General features: G+C 50.6%; 1 protein-coding gene across 3 annotated transcripts in view; it reads right to left on the bottom strand.

Annotated features, from left to right (window-relative positions):
* Pde9a (phosphodiesterase 9A) overlaps positions 1 to 17750 on the bottom strand; it is a 90011-nt gene that overhangs the window by 53186 nt on the left and 19075 nt on the right. For all 3 annotated transcript variants that reach the window (XM_075979773.1, XM_075979771.1, XM_075979772.1), the window contains exons 2-3: positions 4983 to 5053; positions 3003 to 3080 (exon numbers count right to left, since the gene is read on the bottom strand). In XM_075979773.1, the coding sequence (XP_075835888.1) occupies positions 3003 to 3080; positions 4983 to 5053 (149 nt within the window). The remainder of the gene's footprint in view (positions 1 to 3002; positions 3081 to 4982; positions 5054 to 17750) is intronic.

Below are 17750 nucleotides of genomic sequence, written 5' to 3'. Positions count from 1 at the left end.
AAGACCAAAACGCTCCTGTCACTGCAATGAACTCCCACGTTCAAGTGCGGGTTTCTGAAGAGACATTATTCTGTTACAGAGTTACAGTGTCTGTCTTTAGGATGGGTAACCGTTTGTTACCCAGAATGTTTTGATTTGAATGCAAGCAGAGGCCACTGGCCAGAGATGAGGAGGGCCTGGACAGAGACTGCAAGACACTCGGACCACAGGCAGACCTTCCTGGCTACATTCCACAGCTTCTTGCTTAGCCTTCGCACAGGGTTTCCAAATCCTCTCAGCTCAGTAGAGCCAGTGACCGCGTCTTCTGGGACTGAACAGAGCCTTGGCTCCATCTGAACTGAGTTATGGCTTCCTCATGTCTCTTCCTCGACTCTGTTAATATAATGTAAATGAAATAACCCCTTCCCTTTAGAGGTGATAAATGGCCTTGGACTTTCACTGTGTGTCTGTTCTGCCTGGCGCTTCTTCTAGGACGCTTGGGGAGGCAGCAGCCTGGCGCCAGCCGAACATCCACGGGGCATGTGTGCCGAGCAGAGGGATGGCTGTCCAGCCCTCCTTGCTGGGGCCTGGTTGCTTTACCCAGCAGAAAGCTGCACGTCTCACAACTTGGCTAAAATCGGAAACCAAAGATGTGTTTGTGTTATGTCAGGAATGTGCGGTGTCAGTTCTGGGCTTCTCCTCGCTCCATATGCTACGCCATATGCCCCCTCTCCTCACACCACGGAAGCATCTGTTCCCCTTCCCCAGCAAGAGCGGAAGGGCAGGGTCCAAGAGGCTGCGGCGAGAGCGGGACACCACCAAACCTAGAACATCCCTTGGTCAGAGAGAGGCGCCAGATGGGAAAAGGTCCTCTGAGGGCAAACCTGTAGCTCCAATTTGGCCAGGCTCCAAGACGCCCGTTCTCACTTATTGGTCCTGGGAACAGGCTGCTCATTCATCATGGCTTGCCAGCTCCAGAGGAGAACGGAAGCCGATTGGCTTTCCATCTTGCTACTGTGATTTGGGGTTTGAAACAGGTGCAGAAAACACAGCAGGCAAGCACTAATCCGTGAGAGATGGGCCGCCCATTTGACCAGGACCAGGATGAAGGTGGCTGCTTAGAAACCTCTGAGTCTTGGGGAGTCATGGGAAACCCATTCAGTGAACAGGCTCCAAGTGTGTGGATGAGACCGGCACCCACAGCTGAGTCCCTTCCACCAGCGGGAGGCAGGGACAGCAGGAGGTGACCATGTCCAAGTTGAACAGCTCTGAGGTCTTCAGAGGTGGGGGGGGGGTAAAAACAGATACAAGTGATCAGGTGTGCAGTCAATGTGGCCCCTGTAAGGACGGGTAAGGGGTGGGCCTGTGCTTGTGGGGGAGTGTGGAGGGGTGGGTCACAGACCAGGGAGTCTGTCCTGTACTCCTGAGAATGGTGCCGGCTGGGATCAGAGGATAGAACTTTCTGGTCACAGGCCTATGCCTAGGTCCAGAGTAGTTTCAGAGGTTCCCCTCCGCGGGTGGTCCTCACCCCAGGCCGCACTCCAGAACCCTCTGCAGAGCTTTACAAAGATCAATAAATCATAAAGGAGCCCGTGAGTCAAGCAGATCCCTTTAAAAGATGTTGCTAGTTTCAGTGCCCAGCAAGAGCGGAAAGCCACTGTCCAGTTGACCTGGTCATACTGAGCCACCAGTGTGGGCAAGTGGATGCTTGTCTTCATGTCAGATAGGCATGGAAAGCACCAACAGGCATGCCTTGAGGTCAGGCACCCCCACAGAGACCAGGATGGGGCATCCCCAGACCACACATGTCATGATGCACATGGCATCTTCAGCAACCACTCGCGACTCTGGCAATCCCTTCCCAGCACACAGGCTCAGGTCAAGATACTGAGTCCATTCTGGGGGAGAAGAGGGAAGAAGGGATGCTGGAGGGGATGTGCAGGAGAACATGGAGGCCCAGGAGACAGCATGCTTACACCTCAGCAGGCATTGTCCACCATGCCTGTGTCTGTTACTTCCCCATCTCCATACACCCACACAGGCAATGCACCGACACCCAACTCACAGCATGTGGTCACCCCCAGATCCAGGTCATTTAGTCTAAGCCCACAAACATGTTGTCCATGTCCCTGCCTCACCCAGCCTTCTAGATACCTCACTCTGTCTCCACATCCACACCACTGTAACCAGACACAGCACCAGACACCTGTCCAACCTCACGCATCTCGATCCCCCTCTGCATCTGAGAGGTGGTTTCCAGCATCCCACAAAGCAGTGTTCCTTCTGAACACTGGGCATGTGTGTGTGTGTGCATGTGTATGAATGTATGTGTGTATGCATGCATGCGCGTGTGTGTGCGCATGTGCGAGTGTGTGATGTTGAAGTCAAAGGATCTTCCATCGTCACACGGGTCCTGGGCTTGAACTCATACCATTACACTTTCGTACAAACACTTTGCCAGCTGGATCATCCCGCCAGCCCCAGAGGTTGCATTTTGAGTTTTGTTTAGCTGAACTGCGCACATGACATGGAGACGCCCAGGGACTTTCCAGACCACCTGGGAAAGTGGCATCACTGACACAAAGGATCTGTTTTTGTCCCATGCCCTCCCTGAGGGTACAAATGACTGGCTCCAGCTATCTACTCGACCTTCTGTGCCTCAGTCTCCTTCCTTGTATGCACAGAACGTTCCAGCAAGGGCTTAAATGGGGTGACAAAGTCCCCTGGAAGCTCTAGCCGTCTCAGAAGGATCCCTCAGGCTGGAGCTATGCTCCTAGTCTAGTTAGTCTAGTTCCCTGTGTCTGCACATGGCCGGCCTCCTTCTACGGCCCCTACTGAGAACGGAGCACAGCTTCCCAAGAAGGCAGGAGTGAACCGAGCCTCCTCCCCCTGCTTCCCATCTGCCTCTTCCCTTCTCTGCTGAAACTTCACACTCTTCAACAGTAGTAAACAAAACCAAATTGCAAACTCCCGGGCACATGGCATGGAAGCATAAGGCACCCCAGGAAGAGATGCTTGCTTACCGCTCTGAGTTCGCAGGCATGGTGGGATCGATAGAGACCATGGCGTCATCCGTGGTCAGAAGGGAGATGGTGGTGTTCCTGCAAAAGACTCAAGTCAGCACCGCCCCCTGTACACACGTACACCCAGGCCTCATGTGACAGAGCCCAGAGGAACGAGGCTGGCCCTGAGGACTGGGGACCAGGTGTCCTTGAGTAAGGGCAGGCAAGGGCAGCGGGTTGTACCTCACCCTCCCTTAGCAAATTCTGTTAAAAGGGTAAGGTATTCTAAGAGCCTGCCAATTTTTAACTAATTTAAAGTGGGAATTGGAGCAAGGCTAATTTATTGAGTTGGGAGATGAAGGAAGCTACGGTGCCCCAAAACTAACATAAATCAGAGACAAGAATCATCGCTTGCTTATCTGGCTGCTTCTGGACCCTGGGAGAGCCCAATGCGCAGGTCCCATTGCTCTCCCACAAAACGGACTTAAATGGTCAAAACCAGTTTCCTCCGCAGCTTCTCATCTCTGGGGTGTCTGAGGAGCTGTTACCTCTGCCAAGTGAACTAAGCCCTCTGGTCCTCAGCTGTGAATGACCACTACTGTATTTTAATTTGTGTGTATAAGGATGAGTGCATGCTGTGTGGTGCATGAGGCCAGAGGTCAACCTCCAAGGCATTCCTCCGGCAGCACGCGCCTTGAATTTTGAGACAGAGTCTCTTAGTGGGACTGGGGCCTGCAATTCAGCTAGCCTACCTGGCTAGTGAACCCCCACTGCCCGTACCTGCCTGTCCCCGCCTCCTAAGGACTGGGATTACAAGCGTGTGCCACCACACTTGGCTTTTTATGTGAGTGTTAACTTGGGTCCCACACGTGCACAGCAAGGACTTTATCCAGCTCCCCAGGGGCCTGTGAATTCTTCAGATCAGTACCCTGGAAATGAGACCCCAGTCTTACAGGGTAGGGAAGCTGCCCGCGTGGTGGCTGCTTTTACTGCACTAGAATCATCTGCTGTGGCCTCCAGGACACGGCTTCATCACTGCAGTCCCTTTCTTGCTGGTTTGCGAAAAGCTTTGGTCATCCTTCTGACCCTTTCACCTCCACTGACTCTGACCCCAACTTTAAGGTTCTTGCCATCCAGTGTCATACCCATACACCTCTTTTTTCTCCTGCCTCTTTCTTTAGTTGTGTCTGTGACAGAGTCTCACAGTATAGTCCGGGCTGACCTCTCACTCACAATCCTCCTGCCTCAACCTCCCAAATACCAGCATTACAGATATATGCCTGGCTTTTGGTTGTCTTTTCTAATGGAAAATTGGGAGTTAAAATGAATCATGTGCACCTTAGCCAAAATGCTCAGGGCCAGAGTGTTTGGGACTTTTTTTTTTCTTCAGATTTTAGGCTACTTGAATTTATGGGATGTAATACTACAAGGAGCAGACCCATGTGTAAACACAATCCATGTCTTTCATGCTGTGTTTTGACTGACATTGCACCAGGTCATTCTCCACTTCTGGTGTCAGGTCAGCGCTAAAACTGTTTCACAGTTTGGAGAACTTGGGGTTTGGGGACTAGCGAGGCTCAGCCTGTAATTAGAAAATCCCCATGCTAGTACAGACTGGATTTAGGAAAGAAACTGTGGGGGGATTTGGAGGGTTCTGTAGGATAGACACCGGCTTTTAGCTCATCTTGAAGCCAGCCGTGTGTTACGCTGACGACGGCACCCTTGAGAGCAAGGACGTTTACAGCTATTTGAGGCGGGAGCAACTCTGGACACAGCCACCTTCCTTTCTCAACAGGGAATGAACACGTGAGTGGAGGGAAAGGCCCAGCTCTGAAGAGGGGGCCCTGCCGAGTTCAACCCGGGGGCTGGGCTCGGCTGCCGAGGAGGTGCCGAGCCGGACTGAGCTGCACTGATCTGACCCTCCATCTGCAGCTTCACCTGCCCCTGGTCCACTGTGGGGATGACGCGGTCCTCATCACAGAGCACACAGGGGACACTCACCGAGGCAGGCCGGTGGCGATGCAGAACAGGTCCATAATGTCGCTGGAGTTGCAGTACTTGCTGAAAACCACCTGCAAAACATGGAAGATAGGCTGGGGAGAAGGCTCAGCGAGTCGTGCGCCTGCTCTTCAAGCATGAGGACCCAGGTTTAATCCCTAGAACTCATGTATGTAGCCAAATGTCACAAGCTTCCGACACCAACACCAGGGAGGCAGAGACAAGAGCATCCCTAGAGCTCACTGGTTAACCAGCCTAACCTATGTGGTGAGCGCCAGGCCGGTGAGAGACGTTGCCTCGAAAAATGAGACTCATGACCTCTGGTTTCCCACATGCATGTGCGCACATGTGTATCTACATCCGTACGAACACACATGTGCACACATGCATTTAAACAAAAAAGCACAAAACACAGGCAGTGAGGTAGCAGAGCGGTGGCTGGTTGCCATGGAGATGCTGGGTTCCAGGTACCAGGTACTCCCTTGCCCTTCGGAACCGGTGTTTACTTTTCAAAACCGTGGGCTCTCTGATGTCACGTGAGCATCTCTTCATTTTATCAGCGTGTATGGATTGTGGAAAAGCTTCATTCCTTTGTTAGGTGAAAATAAATTGCTCGCCTGCGTCCCCGGGCCTGCAGTGCCCGCGGCTGCGTGTGGCACAAAGGTGAGGATGAAGTTTCAGGGCATCGCAGCACAGCTGGTCTCCAGTCACTTCACAGAGTTGTCATGGGAAAGGCAAATTTAAGTTTATTGATTAAAATAAAATGATTGCCTTTTAGTCTTTGGGAAATGAGGATCTGGGGCCGAACAACTAGATCAAAGGGGGGCTTAAAATGGCAAGAGAACAGCTGTGGACTGCGAGTGTCACAGCAACATATAACTGTATACACTGCGCCTCTGCACACCGGCCAGCATCCAGCCCCGGCCCTGCGGGACAGCGAGGGCAGGTCTTGCATTGGCATGGTCTGTACAAGAGCCTGGATGTGAGCAGGTCTCAGCTCTTTGTCACTGGTAATCATCCTATTATTATTGCCATCCCTTCCTGTTAATAATATCTCTTATAGCAATATGTTAACATATTATATATAATATAATAATAATCCCATAATTAATAGTTCAAACTTTATGACAGTTTTTCCCCCCTTCCTTTCTCTCTTGTCCTGGGCATCCAACCAAGGGCCTTGCACGTCAAAGGAGAATGGTTTGCACTGACTCAGCTCCTTTCTGAGACGGTGTCGCACTGTGTGGCCTGGAATTGAAACCCCCCATCTCCAGATTTGAACTACTGGGATCACAAGGCACCCCTAAGCCCCACTTTCATTCAACAGATGCTGCCCTTGGGTGCTTCTTCTGGGCTTACTGCAGTAGTGCCCTTCAGTACTCTGCCTGAGTCCCTATGTGAGGAGGAGGACCCGGGCTGATAATTACTTCCTGAGGCCTGGCAGGTTTTTGTTTTTGTTTTTGTTTTTTTTTTTTAGCTGAGTTGCTTCTTGCTCTACTTAGAAATGGTGGAATATAGCAAACAGACAACTCTCTCCCATGAACCTGGCCTTTCTGTGACTAAGGCCATTTCCTGCATGCTGCCAGGCCAGCAATGATACAGAAACAGCATTTGTTCATGCCTTTGGTTCCGCCCTGTGTACCAGTACCAGGACGACCGTGATAGCTGTGACCGCATTTTCCATCTGCACTGAGCTCCCTGCTGAGAGTGCCGTTCCAGCTCGTCTCTGGTCATATCCTGATTCCTGCAGTAGCCTCCTCCATGGCTCGATTCCTGTCTCATCCCATCCATGCCATACTTCTCTCTGCAGGGTCCCTGTGAGCTCCTGTCACCCGCAGGAGAGATCTGACTCTTTGCTGGGCATGTAGGGGTCCAGGGTTTGTTCCCTCCCAGCCTGTGGCCTGGCTAAGTGTCCCCACTGTGGTCTCTCACTCCAGTCCTATGAATTCCCCTCTCCTAGTCCTCCTGTTCTCTCTTCATCCCGCTGTTTACAGCGGCAGGCTGCGTCTTTGGTCTCTACTGTCAGCAGAACACACCTTTACCCAGGACCAGCCTTGTTTCTCCCATGACTACTCCTGGCATGAGCCTCTGAGCCATGGTTTATGATGTAAATTTTCTGGCATAGCCAACGTGGGGTCCCAAGTCAGCCTGGGGTTCTGGTCATTCATCGAGGCATTTGGGGTCTTTCTTGTAGCTCACGCTGCCTGTTCAGTTTGGTCCTTGAGGTCTCACGCTCGTGTGAGCTGGAGGTGGAAGGAGGAAGGCAGGAAGGCCCTTTCTATAACAGATGGTGCTGGGAGACTTCTAAAAAGAGGGGCAGGCAAGAGGCTTTTCAAAGTGTGCCCGCAGTCAGAGACGCAGTGGTCCCTGGGCCATCTCAGGGACACCATGCAGAGGATCCCAGGCAGAAGGAATCCATCCTTTGCTTTAACTAGGCTCAGAGGGGCCCTGAGGGGTGGGGCAGGCTACAAGATGTGGGCTATGGTGCTGTGGGCCAGCTATCCTTCTCCCTCTCCCCTACACAAACGCTAAGGGTGTCATGTGGCTGGGGGGGGGGGCTGCTCCAGCTCCCCAGAACCCCTAGAACAGCTCCTAACATTGCATCCTCTGTGCAGCCAAGAGAGACTGACACCCGGGCCTCTTAGGGCCCACGTGGTGTCCAGTGGGGCTTTCTGCCCTCTGAGTTCTTGCTTCTAGAAGTCGGGAGAAAATTCCCTGACTTCTTTTGTTCTTATGTTACACTTAGTTGTGTTAATACATGCATGCCACGGTTGCCAGTCAAGGCCCTTTGCCTGTTGAGCCATCTCTTTGGGCCCCACCCACTTCTTTGTGACTCAGTTTTCAGTTCCGTGGAATGGGCCCACAAAGGCGTCGGCTGTCACCTAGCGATGGCTTAGCCCTGAGTGACATTCCTTAAGGTTCTACGGCCAAACTTGTGTGATTCTGAAGAATCCGAGGCCACAGTGAAGGACCATACCAAACTGCAGACTCAGAGTCAAGTCCAGACAGGCCTCCATGCCCACCTCCACCCAGAACTCCTGTTCGCTGAGGAACAGCATGGTGAGTCTGCCAAGCACGACCGGCAGAATTCACCACAGAGGACAGAGTGAGCCCCGAGACATTTCGCTTGTGTGTCCTGAGCTCCTCGAAGAAGCTTCTTCTTAAGCATTTAAACAAACTGGTAATTTTTAAAAACTGAAATGAAACACTGGAATGAAACATTTTAAAATAATATCTGGTTTTTCCTGCCATCTCCGCCTCCTCCCTAGACTCAGGAAGTTGTATTAAATAGTCTTCCTTTCCATGGCAACAGGGTTATCTGCAGAGGTTCCTCCAGAGCAGTGGGCGATGCCTGAGGAGTGAGGGCTACCATCATGGGGTCAACGCTTTGAAATCCTCCAGGGGTTGGGGAGTAGCCTGCTTCGTGGGGTCACAGTCGGCTCAGTGAAAAGAAACGCCTTAGGTTCTTGTAGGTCCCGGCAATTTTGAGACAAGGGGTTTGCCTAGATTTATAAGGACCATTGATGATGTGTGAAGGAAAAAGAAATAGTTTGATGCTTGGGCTTCCAAAGATAGGATGGCAAAGAGTTGACATTTTTCAAATCTGAAGGGTAGGGTCTTTACCAGAGACAGTGGCATTTGAGAGGCTGAAGCAGGAGGATCATGAATTTGAGGTCATCCTGGGCTACATGGTAAGTCTGGGACTTGCCTGGTCTCAAAAGAAAAAAAGAAAAGAAAAAAGAAAAAAGGAAAGGTAAATGTTTTATTGATACTCATAGGAGACCTGTTCTTTCCTGGATGGAGACGGAAGAGAAGGGGACTGGGGGAGTGAGGGGAGATGGGGGAGAGGAACTGGGAGGGGAGGATGGGGGAGGCTGCGGTTTGGATGTCAAACAAATAGATTAATAAATAATAATACTAGAAAAGGTAAGCCTTCCAGTCAATCAATTGGAAGGCCCTGTGGCACCTGACACCTTGCTGCTCCTGTGCGAACAGCTGAGCTGGAGCTAGGGTGACGCCTTTGTTCTGGGATCAAGAACCACCTCCTGACAGCGTTTCTGACAAAGGGCCTAGGGAGGCTTACAGAACCTTGAAATGAGAAGAAAGATTACATGGGGAACCTCGGCAGAAAGCACTGCGAACCCACATTCCTCTACTCTGCGGCTCTGCCAGCTTTTCCGAGGCCTCTTTTGAGCTGGCTGCAACACTAGTTGAGCAAAAGCCTTCTGACACAGGGACATCTCAGGAGCAGGAAGGTCACGTCTCTTTGTTGCTAATTAGTCTCCAGCACAGCCAATGCCAGGAGAGTCCAAGATGCCAGAGGGCAGGGCGCTGCTGGGAGGGCTGGAGTCAGGAAACACCCAGCTTGGACCAACTGTCCCTGACTGCAGAGACGGAATGGCTGCCGTGCGTGCCCATGAGACCCCCAGGCAGCCTCATCAGGAAGGGCGCGGGGCTGTCTGTCTACACGGTGAACCATTCTGTAGGTCCTTTGTCCGTCACCCAGAAACAGCAAAAGAAAAAAGAAGCTGAAATGTAAACAAGATGCCAAGGCAGGCAGATTCATGGGAGTTTTCAGTCTGCCATCCAGCTTTCGGAGGCAGATCAGGGCTGGGGCTCATAAGCAAGCAAGATTCTCCATTTCATGGAAAATCGCCCCCAAATCTTTCATGTGGCTTGACTAGCAGCACTGGGATATTAAAACACTGGCAAGAGACACAAACAAAGAAAGTAGAAGGCTTCTCTTCACCGGGTATCGGCCCTTCTCTTTCCCAGCTGGGACCTGGGAATGTCACTGAGCAGCTTCGTCCGGAGCCAGTCCCCATCCCGTCTCCATGCCGCCCACGGAAAAGAATACAGACACTTGCCAAGAGTTGGTGGAAGCCAAGCACAATTCAAAAAAACAGAGGCACTCGGACGTGTGTGAGCCCCCATGGGCCCAGCTGAGGTTTCATCTCAGGCCACCCGACCATGAGGGTACAGGGTACACACCCTGGAAACTACTGACCCTGGTTACTTAGTCTGTATTTGAATCAGCATCCTGCTTTGGACCTTGTTAGACATGGGGCTGGATCTAGGGACTGAACCGTCCGTCCTTCACCATCTCTCTGTACAAGATCCTCTTGTACTCTGTAAGCAAGACTGTAGCCACAGGAGCCTCAGCTTACTAGTCTGTAAATGGGCCAATAAGGCCGGAGCACCACTGGGCTCTCCAGGGGGCAGTGAGCAACAAGCAGAGGAAACTACTGGAAAGAAACCACGGAAGTACGGCGGGCTGGATATCAGGTTGGATGCCATGCCGTCTTGGTCACCATAAGATCATGGTCCTATAGGATGACTCATATCTTCAAGGGTCCCTGAACTGCCTGAATGCAACAAGAGTATCTTCCAGCCACAACCCGTGTAGCACCAGCTGTATTTTAGCAAGACTAGAGTGCACACCCGAAGAATTTCCAGGGGTGCAGGAAAAGTAAAAATGGATGCGGCTCCTTCTGTGCCCACGGCTTTCTGGGGGTGGTGGGGGCTGCCCTTGACCTGGTAAAATGTCATGCAAGGATGGAAGAAGAGCTGTGTGTGGTGGAGCATCCGTGAGTCTTAAGAGCTGATCTGGTCCAGCTCAGTGATTCTTAGGCTGGATGGCTTCTGTCAGGGGTGTAGGAAGGCAAGGTGGGGGAAGGGGAGCAGGGCTCTCGCTAATTGGCAATCAATGGCCCCTGCCAGCTGTGCTGGGTAGAGATTTTTCTGATAAACATCTTTCTATACCCCTTCTTCCTAAAACTTCAAGGAGTAAGATTTAGGGTATCACAGTAACCAGCCTGGGGTACCTCCAGCAAGCACTCTCCAGACATGCTCCCTGTCTGTCCTCATGGTGATGGAACTGACCCAGGGGATCTATCACCCCACTTCATGAAAGTTTCCCTAAGAGAATTACCATTCTGTAAACCGGCCAATTATACCAGGATACCACTGGCCTCTCCTGGACGTAGCAAGCAGCCTATAGCGACAGACGGTGAGTTCATTTGGATCACAGGACCACCAGAGGGATGCATCAGGAGCGGGGTACACAGGGCTGTGGGGTGCTGTGGGGCAAGGGACTGGAGACAGAAGAGTGAGCCACCCGAGCATCCAATGGGGACTCAGTTGTTCTCACAACAGTCGCATGCCCACCCAAGGTCTCCACAGAGCTCAGTCCCATGAAAGGACAAAGAAAAGCTATGTTTGGTACCTGCAAGCATGGTCGATGGTACACCCAGAAGGAACAAGTCAGGAGATTGGGGCGCAGAGGTGAGAGCGGCCACGCTAGGCTCGTGACTTTTGGGCCAGAGAAAGGGCAGGATGGTTTCTGAAGCTGGAAAGAGCCATCTTGGGTTCTGAGTCCAGAAGTCTCCTTCTGAGGATGTGGCTCTGTTTATAATGTGTCAGAATAAGGATATCCCCTGTCCCTCAAGGTCCCACTATGAGATGAAGGAAGAAAAAGGGGTTTCTCAGGTACCTGGTTCAAGCCCCACATTGTGCTGTCTGTCTAAGCCAGGAGAGCATTTTAGATGCCAAGAGTGATCCCCAGATGATCAGCTACCCTGTGGGACCCAACAGAGCAATGCTGACCCTGGCTGCACATGGTGGTGAGACCTTCCTACCTTCTAGAAACCAAAGCACAGAACTTCCCGGTACCCAGGAAGGGCTTCTCATCAGGGTTCATGCCCCATTAATGCACCTGTGAATTTCAGTACAGCAGGGCTTGGGGGGGGCACTGAGGAGGAAGCAGGGAGTGGTGAGAGCTGGGAGGTTCTGGAGTGGAACTGACGACATTGGTCGGTTCATCTCCCAGGTGGGAAACAGGGCTGACACTATGCAGCCACAGCTGCATCCTAGTGTGGGTGCTGGGCAGTGGCTGCCCCCACCCCCAGCACAGTGGGGACCTGGGCTGGAGGGTTCTTTCAGCTTCCACGGGAACAGCTAGGGCTTATGCTGGTGTCAGTACCTCCATTCAGGGCTGGACCATCTTCTAACTTGACGTCTAAGGTCCTGCATGACTCTGCCCTCAGCTCACTTCTGTGGTATTGCAGGGATCTGGAGGGGCAGTGAAGATTCATTTGGAGCCCAGAAGGGGCTGATCCAGTGAGGTTACTAGCACTCCATCCTTCAGCTAAGCAGCATGTCACACCAGGGGGACTGGAGGACTCAACAGGCCTAGGTTCCAAGGATCGGAGTCAGGCTCAAACTCTGACCCTCCCCGTCCTCACCCCACTGGAAGAGCTCCCAGACCCCACTCTCAGCCTTCACCTGTGTCCAAAGCACCCCATCCAAAGCACCTACGATCAGACTCAGTGCCCTGCCCACGGTAGTCTGGTTGGAAGGCCAGGCCTTGTTCTATGATGTATGCTGGGAAGGTGCTGGCTGGGCAGTAGGTGTGCTGTACCATTTTGCCCTGGCTCAGTGTGGATTTCTAGACCATGCATGTAAAGATACATCTTCTTCCATACACACTAAAAATTCACATATGTGAAAAACTATTTTTTTTTAAAAAATAAGTTTTGTGAAACACTGGTTTCAATCTCCCCTGCCCTTCTATATTTGAAACAGGGTCTTGCTATGTACGTTCTAGTTGGCCTGAGACTCACTATGCAGCTCGAACTGGCCCTTTTTACCTGCCTTTCTGACCAGTTAGTGCTAGGCAGAGATCTGCCCTAAGCTGAGACTTCTGGAACGCAGCCTGGCTTCTGCAGAGGACTGCTCACAGATAGCTGTTTGGGCCACTGCTAGGAAGACGGCCACGCAGGCACACGAGAAAGCTTACAGTATTCTATCCCTGGATTTAAGCTCCAGACACCAGACACCAAGTGAATTCTTGCGGTATCTATCCCATTTACCCTGATATCCAAATTCTGTTCGTTCCAAAAATGGCTGGCAATGGCAGGCATGATTGTTCCTTCTTCTTGGCAATTAGGAGCCTGTATAGAAGAGTCAGAATCTCACAGGGCGGGGGCGGGGGCATCGCGTCCAGCCTCTGGCCCTGCACGAGGGAGCCCGGACCCGCTCATCTCTGTGTCTGAAGTGCTTCCCCACAGCCTCTGTGCGTGTTTCAGGCATCTTTCATGCCGGGGTTACAAGACTCTCCTTTGAACTGTGTCGAGTCCAAAGGAAACTCCAATTTCCCACACCCCAAAAGGCAGTCCGAAATTCCAGCAATGAGCTCAACCCACCCATACAGGAGGCTTTCTGGTAGTTAGATAAAAGCCAGCACACCTCAGGAACTTGTAAAACTCGTTCCCATCTACCCAAAGGAGTCATTTCTTTTACCTCCAGCAAAAGGGACTCTCCAATTAACACCTAACCTGTGGTGCCCATCAGCATGCTCGTCTCCAGGCTCCCTCAGTCCCTACTAGCAAGTACTTGTTCTACATCTTATGCCTTCACACGGGTCCTCTGACCCTGCCCTCCCCTCAGCTACTCTGCTCCTGCTTGCCTCACTACGCTGTCTGCTGTCTCTATCCTCTATTCCCTCCGTTCTCTCTCTCTCTCTCTCTCTCTCTCTCTCTCTCTCTCTCTCTCTCTCTCTTCCCCTTAGCCATACCACGGAGCTGTCATGTGGTCATTTTATACAGATTGGCCTTAAGCCAGTGACCACCAGAAATCGTGGGTCTCTAACACAGGCCCGCGAGGTTCTACAGTTACGAAATTCTCCCAGGCTTGGGCAAATACGATAATCAAACAGCAACTTGATGTGGGAGTGTCATATATCAATCTGTTGATTTCATTGTTTAAGCAATAAAGAAACTGCTAGGCCCATTTGATAGGCCCACCCTTAGGTGGGTGGAGTAAACAGAAGGGAAGGCTGGGAGGAAGAGGAAGTGAGGTCAGACTACACAGCTCTGCTCTCCTGAGCAGACGCAAGAGAGACGCCATGCTACCTGCTCCAGGGAAGACGCACGCTATGAAGCTCCGACCCACGATGGACTTAGGCTTAGAATCTTCCCGGTAAGCGCACCTAGGGGTGCTACACAGATGATTAGAAATGGGCCAGAGCAGTGTTTAAAAGAATACAGTGTCCGTGTAATTATTTGGGGCATAAGCTAGCCGGGCAGGGCAGGCGGCTGGGGTATTGGGGACGCAACCCTGCCGCCGCCCATATTACAACAAATGACGCCCAGACGTATGGCTAACTGAGTCCACAAAAAACTTGAGAAGGCTTAAAAATAAGGGAGAGAGAGTTTAACACAGATTTTTGCTGTTTGTTGGTGGTGTGCTGTAGAGAGATTTCCTGATTCAGCAACAGCAGCAGAAAAAAAAGCTGCGTTATTTTAAAGTGTGGCTTCCTGGGGCTGTGCCGCCAGTGCAAACTCTTGCTTTATGTTTGTGTTCCCGCTTGGGATCTGAAGGAGAGTGCTCTGAGACCTTGACGATGACTCAGAGCTCCCCGCCTGCTCCTGGGCAGAAGGCAGAATCAGGCTTAGGCAGGCGGAAGAGCATGGCGGATTCCTGCTGCCATACAGAGATGTGTTTTCAGACTGCGTAGTGCTCTGCGTGTCAGATTTGGATGTAACTTGGATGAAAAGAATTTCTGTGCTGCACGCTCAGTCTCAGAATTAAAGTGCTGAGTGCCGCTCCTACCTGGTAGCCCCAAGAGGCTTCCTGACTCAGCTTTAGCTGCAAAGCCTGCAGCTCATTAAGAGGTCCTGCCACGAAACACTTAAATGGTGTTGACGAAAAGCTGAACACATGCTTTTCGGTTTTCAGCCGTAGCAGGAAAAAAGCTGCGCGTTTAAAAATGCCGGCTTTCTGGGCCATCCTGCCAGGGCAAACTCTGACTGTTTGAGGCAGGAGGGCCGGCTACTGAGAGAGGACTTGAGTGTTGTCTGTTGTAGCTTGCTGGCTGGCAGGGACCTTGCAGCCAGTACCTCAGCCATGAGGCTGAAAAGCTAAGGAATGGGCTGGATCCAGCCGTCAAAGCCACGCCTTTAGTCCTACTGATATTGCTCAGTAATTTAAAGGCTCTTGTGGTCAGAAAAAGAGAGATATACAGTAAAGAGAGATTCAAAGACAGAGAAAATTTCTGAATGGTTTAAAGTGTGTTAAAAATATATGCAAGCTGAAAGTTGAAGTTCTTAAAGCAAAAAACAAAAAAAAAAGGAAGAGAGTTGTTGTGTGTACACACCTTTAATCCCAACACTTGGGAGGCAGAGGGAGACAGATCTCTGTGAGTTCAAGGTGAAGTAGTGTACGCCTTTAATCCCAATGCCTGGGAGGCAGAGACAGGCGGATCTCCGAGAGTTCAAAGACAGCCTGGTCTACAGATATACGCTCAAAAAGCAAAAAGTTAACCTAGGAATGTCACAGGATAGATTCTTAAGCGTCTAGTGATTTAAAGGTGCAAATCAAAAGTGCTCCTGGATAGTAAAAAATTGCAGATGCACAATAGGACAGATTCAGACCAATAAACGAATCACACTGTTGGATGAATGTACGTAGGCTTGGAGAGAGAAGAAAAAGAATATAGAGAATAAAGTTAATGGTTTAAAAAGAAAAAAGTAAAGTCTTTAAAGAGACAGAGTACAGATAGTTATAGATATAAATAAAAATAAGCCGCGTAAAGATGAAAAATTCACAGAGAGTCTGGATTCTTTGTATTATTGTGTTTTCTTTAAAATTTTTGACTGTGAAGGAGCTAAGTACAGAGAGACATTTCAATACATGGGCTGCCAAGCTAAACCAGAATGGATATAAGGGTATTACGATTTCAGAATTTGGGTCTAAGGATATGATGCTTTGGAGAGAGTCTTCTTTTGTTTTCACAGAGGATGAGACTCTATGGATTTCTTCTATTCCGATTTGGTATGATGGACCACGTCCTCCTGAAGGGTTGCTGTGAACATCTTCAGAAAATTGCTTTGCTCAACTGCCAACTGAGATAAACCTGGCACACAGGTTACACCCTAAATAATCTGATTAACAGCGCCCCCATTCAGCAGGAAGCAGTTTGGAGAGAAAAAACTGCGCCCATGTTCCCAAATATAGTTTATAAATGTTCTTTTACATTTAAAGGAGGATATGATATAGGTATGAATAATTTGCATTAGTATAGATTTTGCTTTATTTATAGAGATTTAAGGTCAATTTTGTTATATGTATAAATGTTTCTGATGTAACTTTTACTTGATAACTGTTTTGTTATATGTAATTTTGCTATGTTAAGGTTAAAGCCTTCCTTTTTTTGTTTAAACAGAAAAAGGGGAAGTGATGTGGGAGTGTCATATATCAATCTGTTGATTTCATTGTTTAAGCAATAAAGAAACTGCTAGGCCCATTTGATAGGCCCACCCTTAGGTGGGTGGAGTAAACAGAAGGGAAGGCTGGGAGGAAGAGGAAGTGAGGTCAGACTACACAGCTCTGCTCTCCTGAGCAGACGCAAGAGAGACGCCATGCTACCTGCTCCAGGGAAGACGCACGCTATGAAGCTCCGACCCACGATGGACTTAGGCTTAGAATCTTCCCGGTAAGCGCACCTAGGGGTGCTACACAGATGATTAGAAATGGGCCAGAGCAGTGTTTAAAAGAATACAGTGTCCGTGTAATTATTTGGGGCATAAGCTAGCCGGGCAGGGCAGGCGGCTGGGGTATTGGGGACGCAACCCTGCCGCCGCCCATATTACTACAGCAACTGAGGTTTAGGATGAGTTGATAGGCTGGGAAAAAAACCAAACCAAACTTAGTCTTAGCGGCATCCCAGCAAGCACCCCCCGGGGGAAATGCAGTGCCTGGGAACTTCCTGTGGTCCAGCTCCGCTCCATCAAGACACACCATCCCGCAAGGCTGGGAACCAGCATGGCATGAGCTCCCTCTCCACATCTCTGAAAGCCCACATTACCTTTCAAAACCATTCTTTAAAAAAAATCCATGTTGGGAAAATCCCACTGAGGAGTGAGCTGTTGTAAAACACCCAGATCTTCGTGTCTCACAGCTACCGTGCTACCCTGACGGTAGAATCTTTTAGTCAATTGCCTTAGCAACAATTTTCACGGAGTCTCTTTGAACTCAGAGTAACAAATCTCCAGTAAGATCTCCCTCTGAGGAATCCTACGGTCTTTGACCCACCCTCCCCAGCAGTTTCCCAGCTACTGTTGAGAAGGAAAAAGTGCTGGAACCCTGTGGTGTTCCCTTCCTCCTGCAGTTGGACTCAGCCCCCCAGACTCTTGTATCTCAGATTAACCAACAGGAGTCTTTGTTTACTCTCTTAACTTGCTGACGGCATCCAGTAAGTGTCTGTCCATCTAGCACTAGGAACCTCTTATCTAAGATGAGGGGCAATGGCTCCAAGGAATCAAAGCAAATACCAATGTTAGCCAAAGTGGGAACAACAAAAGGGCGTCCCCAAGTGAGAACAACTCCGTGCTTTCTGGGGCGACTGTCAGTTGTCACCACCACACCCCCATGCTGCAGAGCGCTGTTCTCCAAGAATCAGGGCCACTGTAGACACCAGGAACCCCCCAGATGGGGCCTATTAAGACTCTCTTACAGAAAGGCAGGAGAGAGAAGGTCCTCTGACTGAGAAAGAGATCAGCCTGCCCCTCCTGCCCTGGGGCCAGGTGTATACAGAGGTGGAAGGTTAACGGAGGTGGGGACTCCATCAATGCAGCTAAGGGGAAGCCGTCATAGCCACGCTGGGTGAGACTTTCAGTTATGTGGCTGCTTTGGGGTCCCCCACACGCCTATAGTAATACCCACTCATGCTATGTGAGTAAGCCCAGCAACTGATTCACAGGCTGGACTTGG

The sequence above is a fragment of the Microtus pennsylvanicus genome, chromosome 7 (assembly GCF_037038515.1).
Source record: "Microtus pennsylvanicus isolate mMicPen1 chromosome 7, mMicPen1.hap1, whole genome shotgun sequence".
Classification (NCBI taxonomy): Eukaryota; Metazoa; Chordata; class Mammalia; order Rodentia; family Cricetidae; genus Microtus; species Microtus pennsylvanicus.
This window is presented reverse-complemented; position numbering and strand designations above follow the sequence as displayed.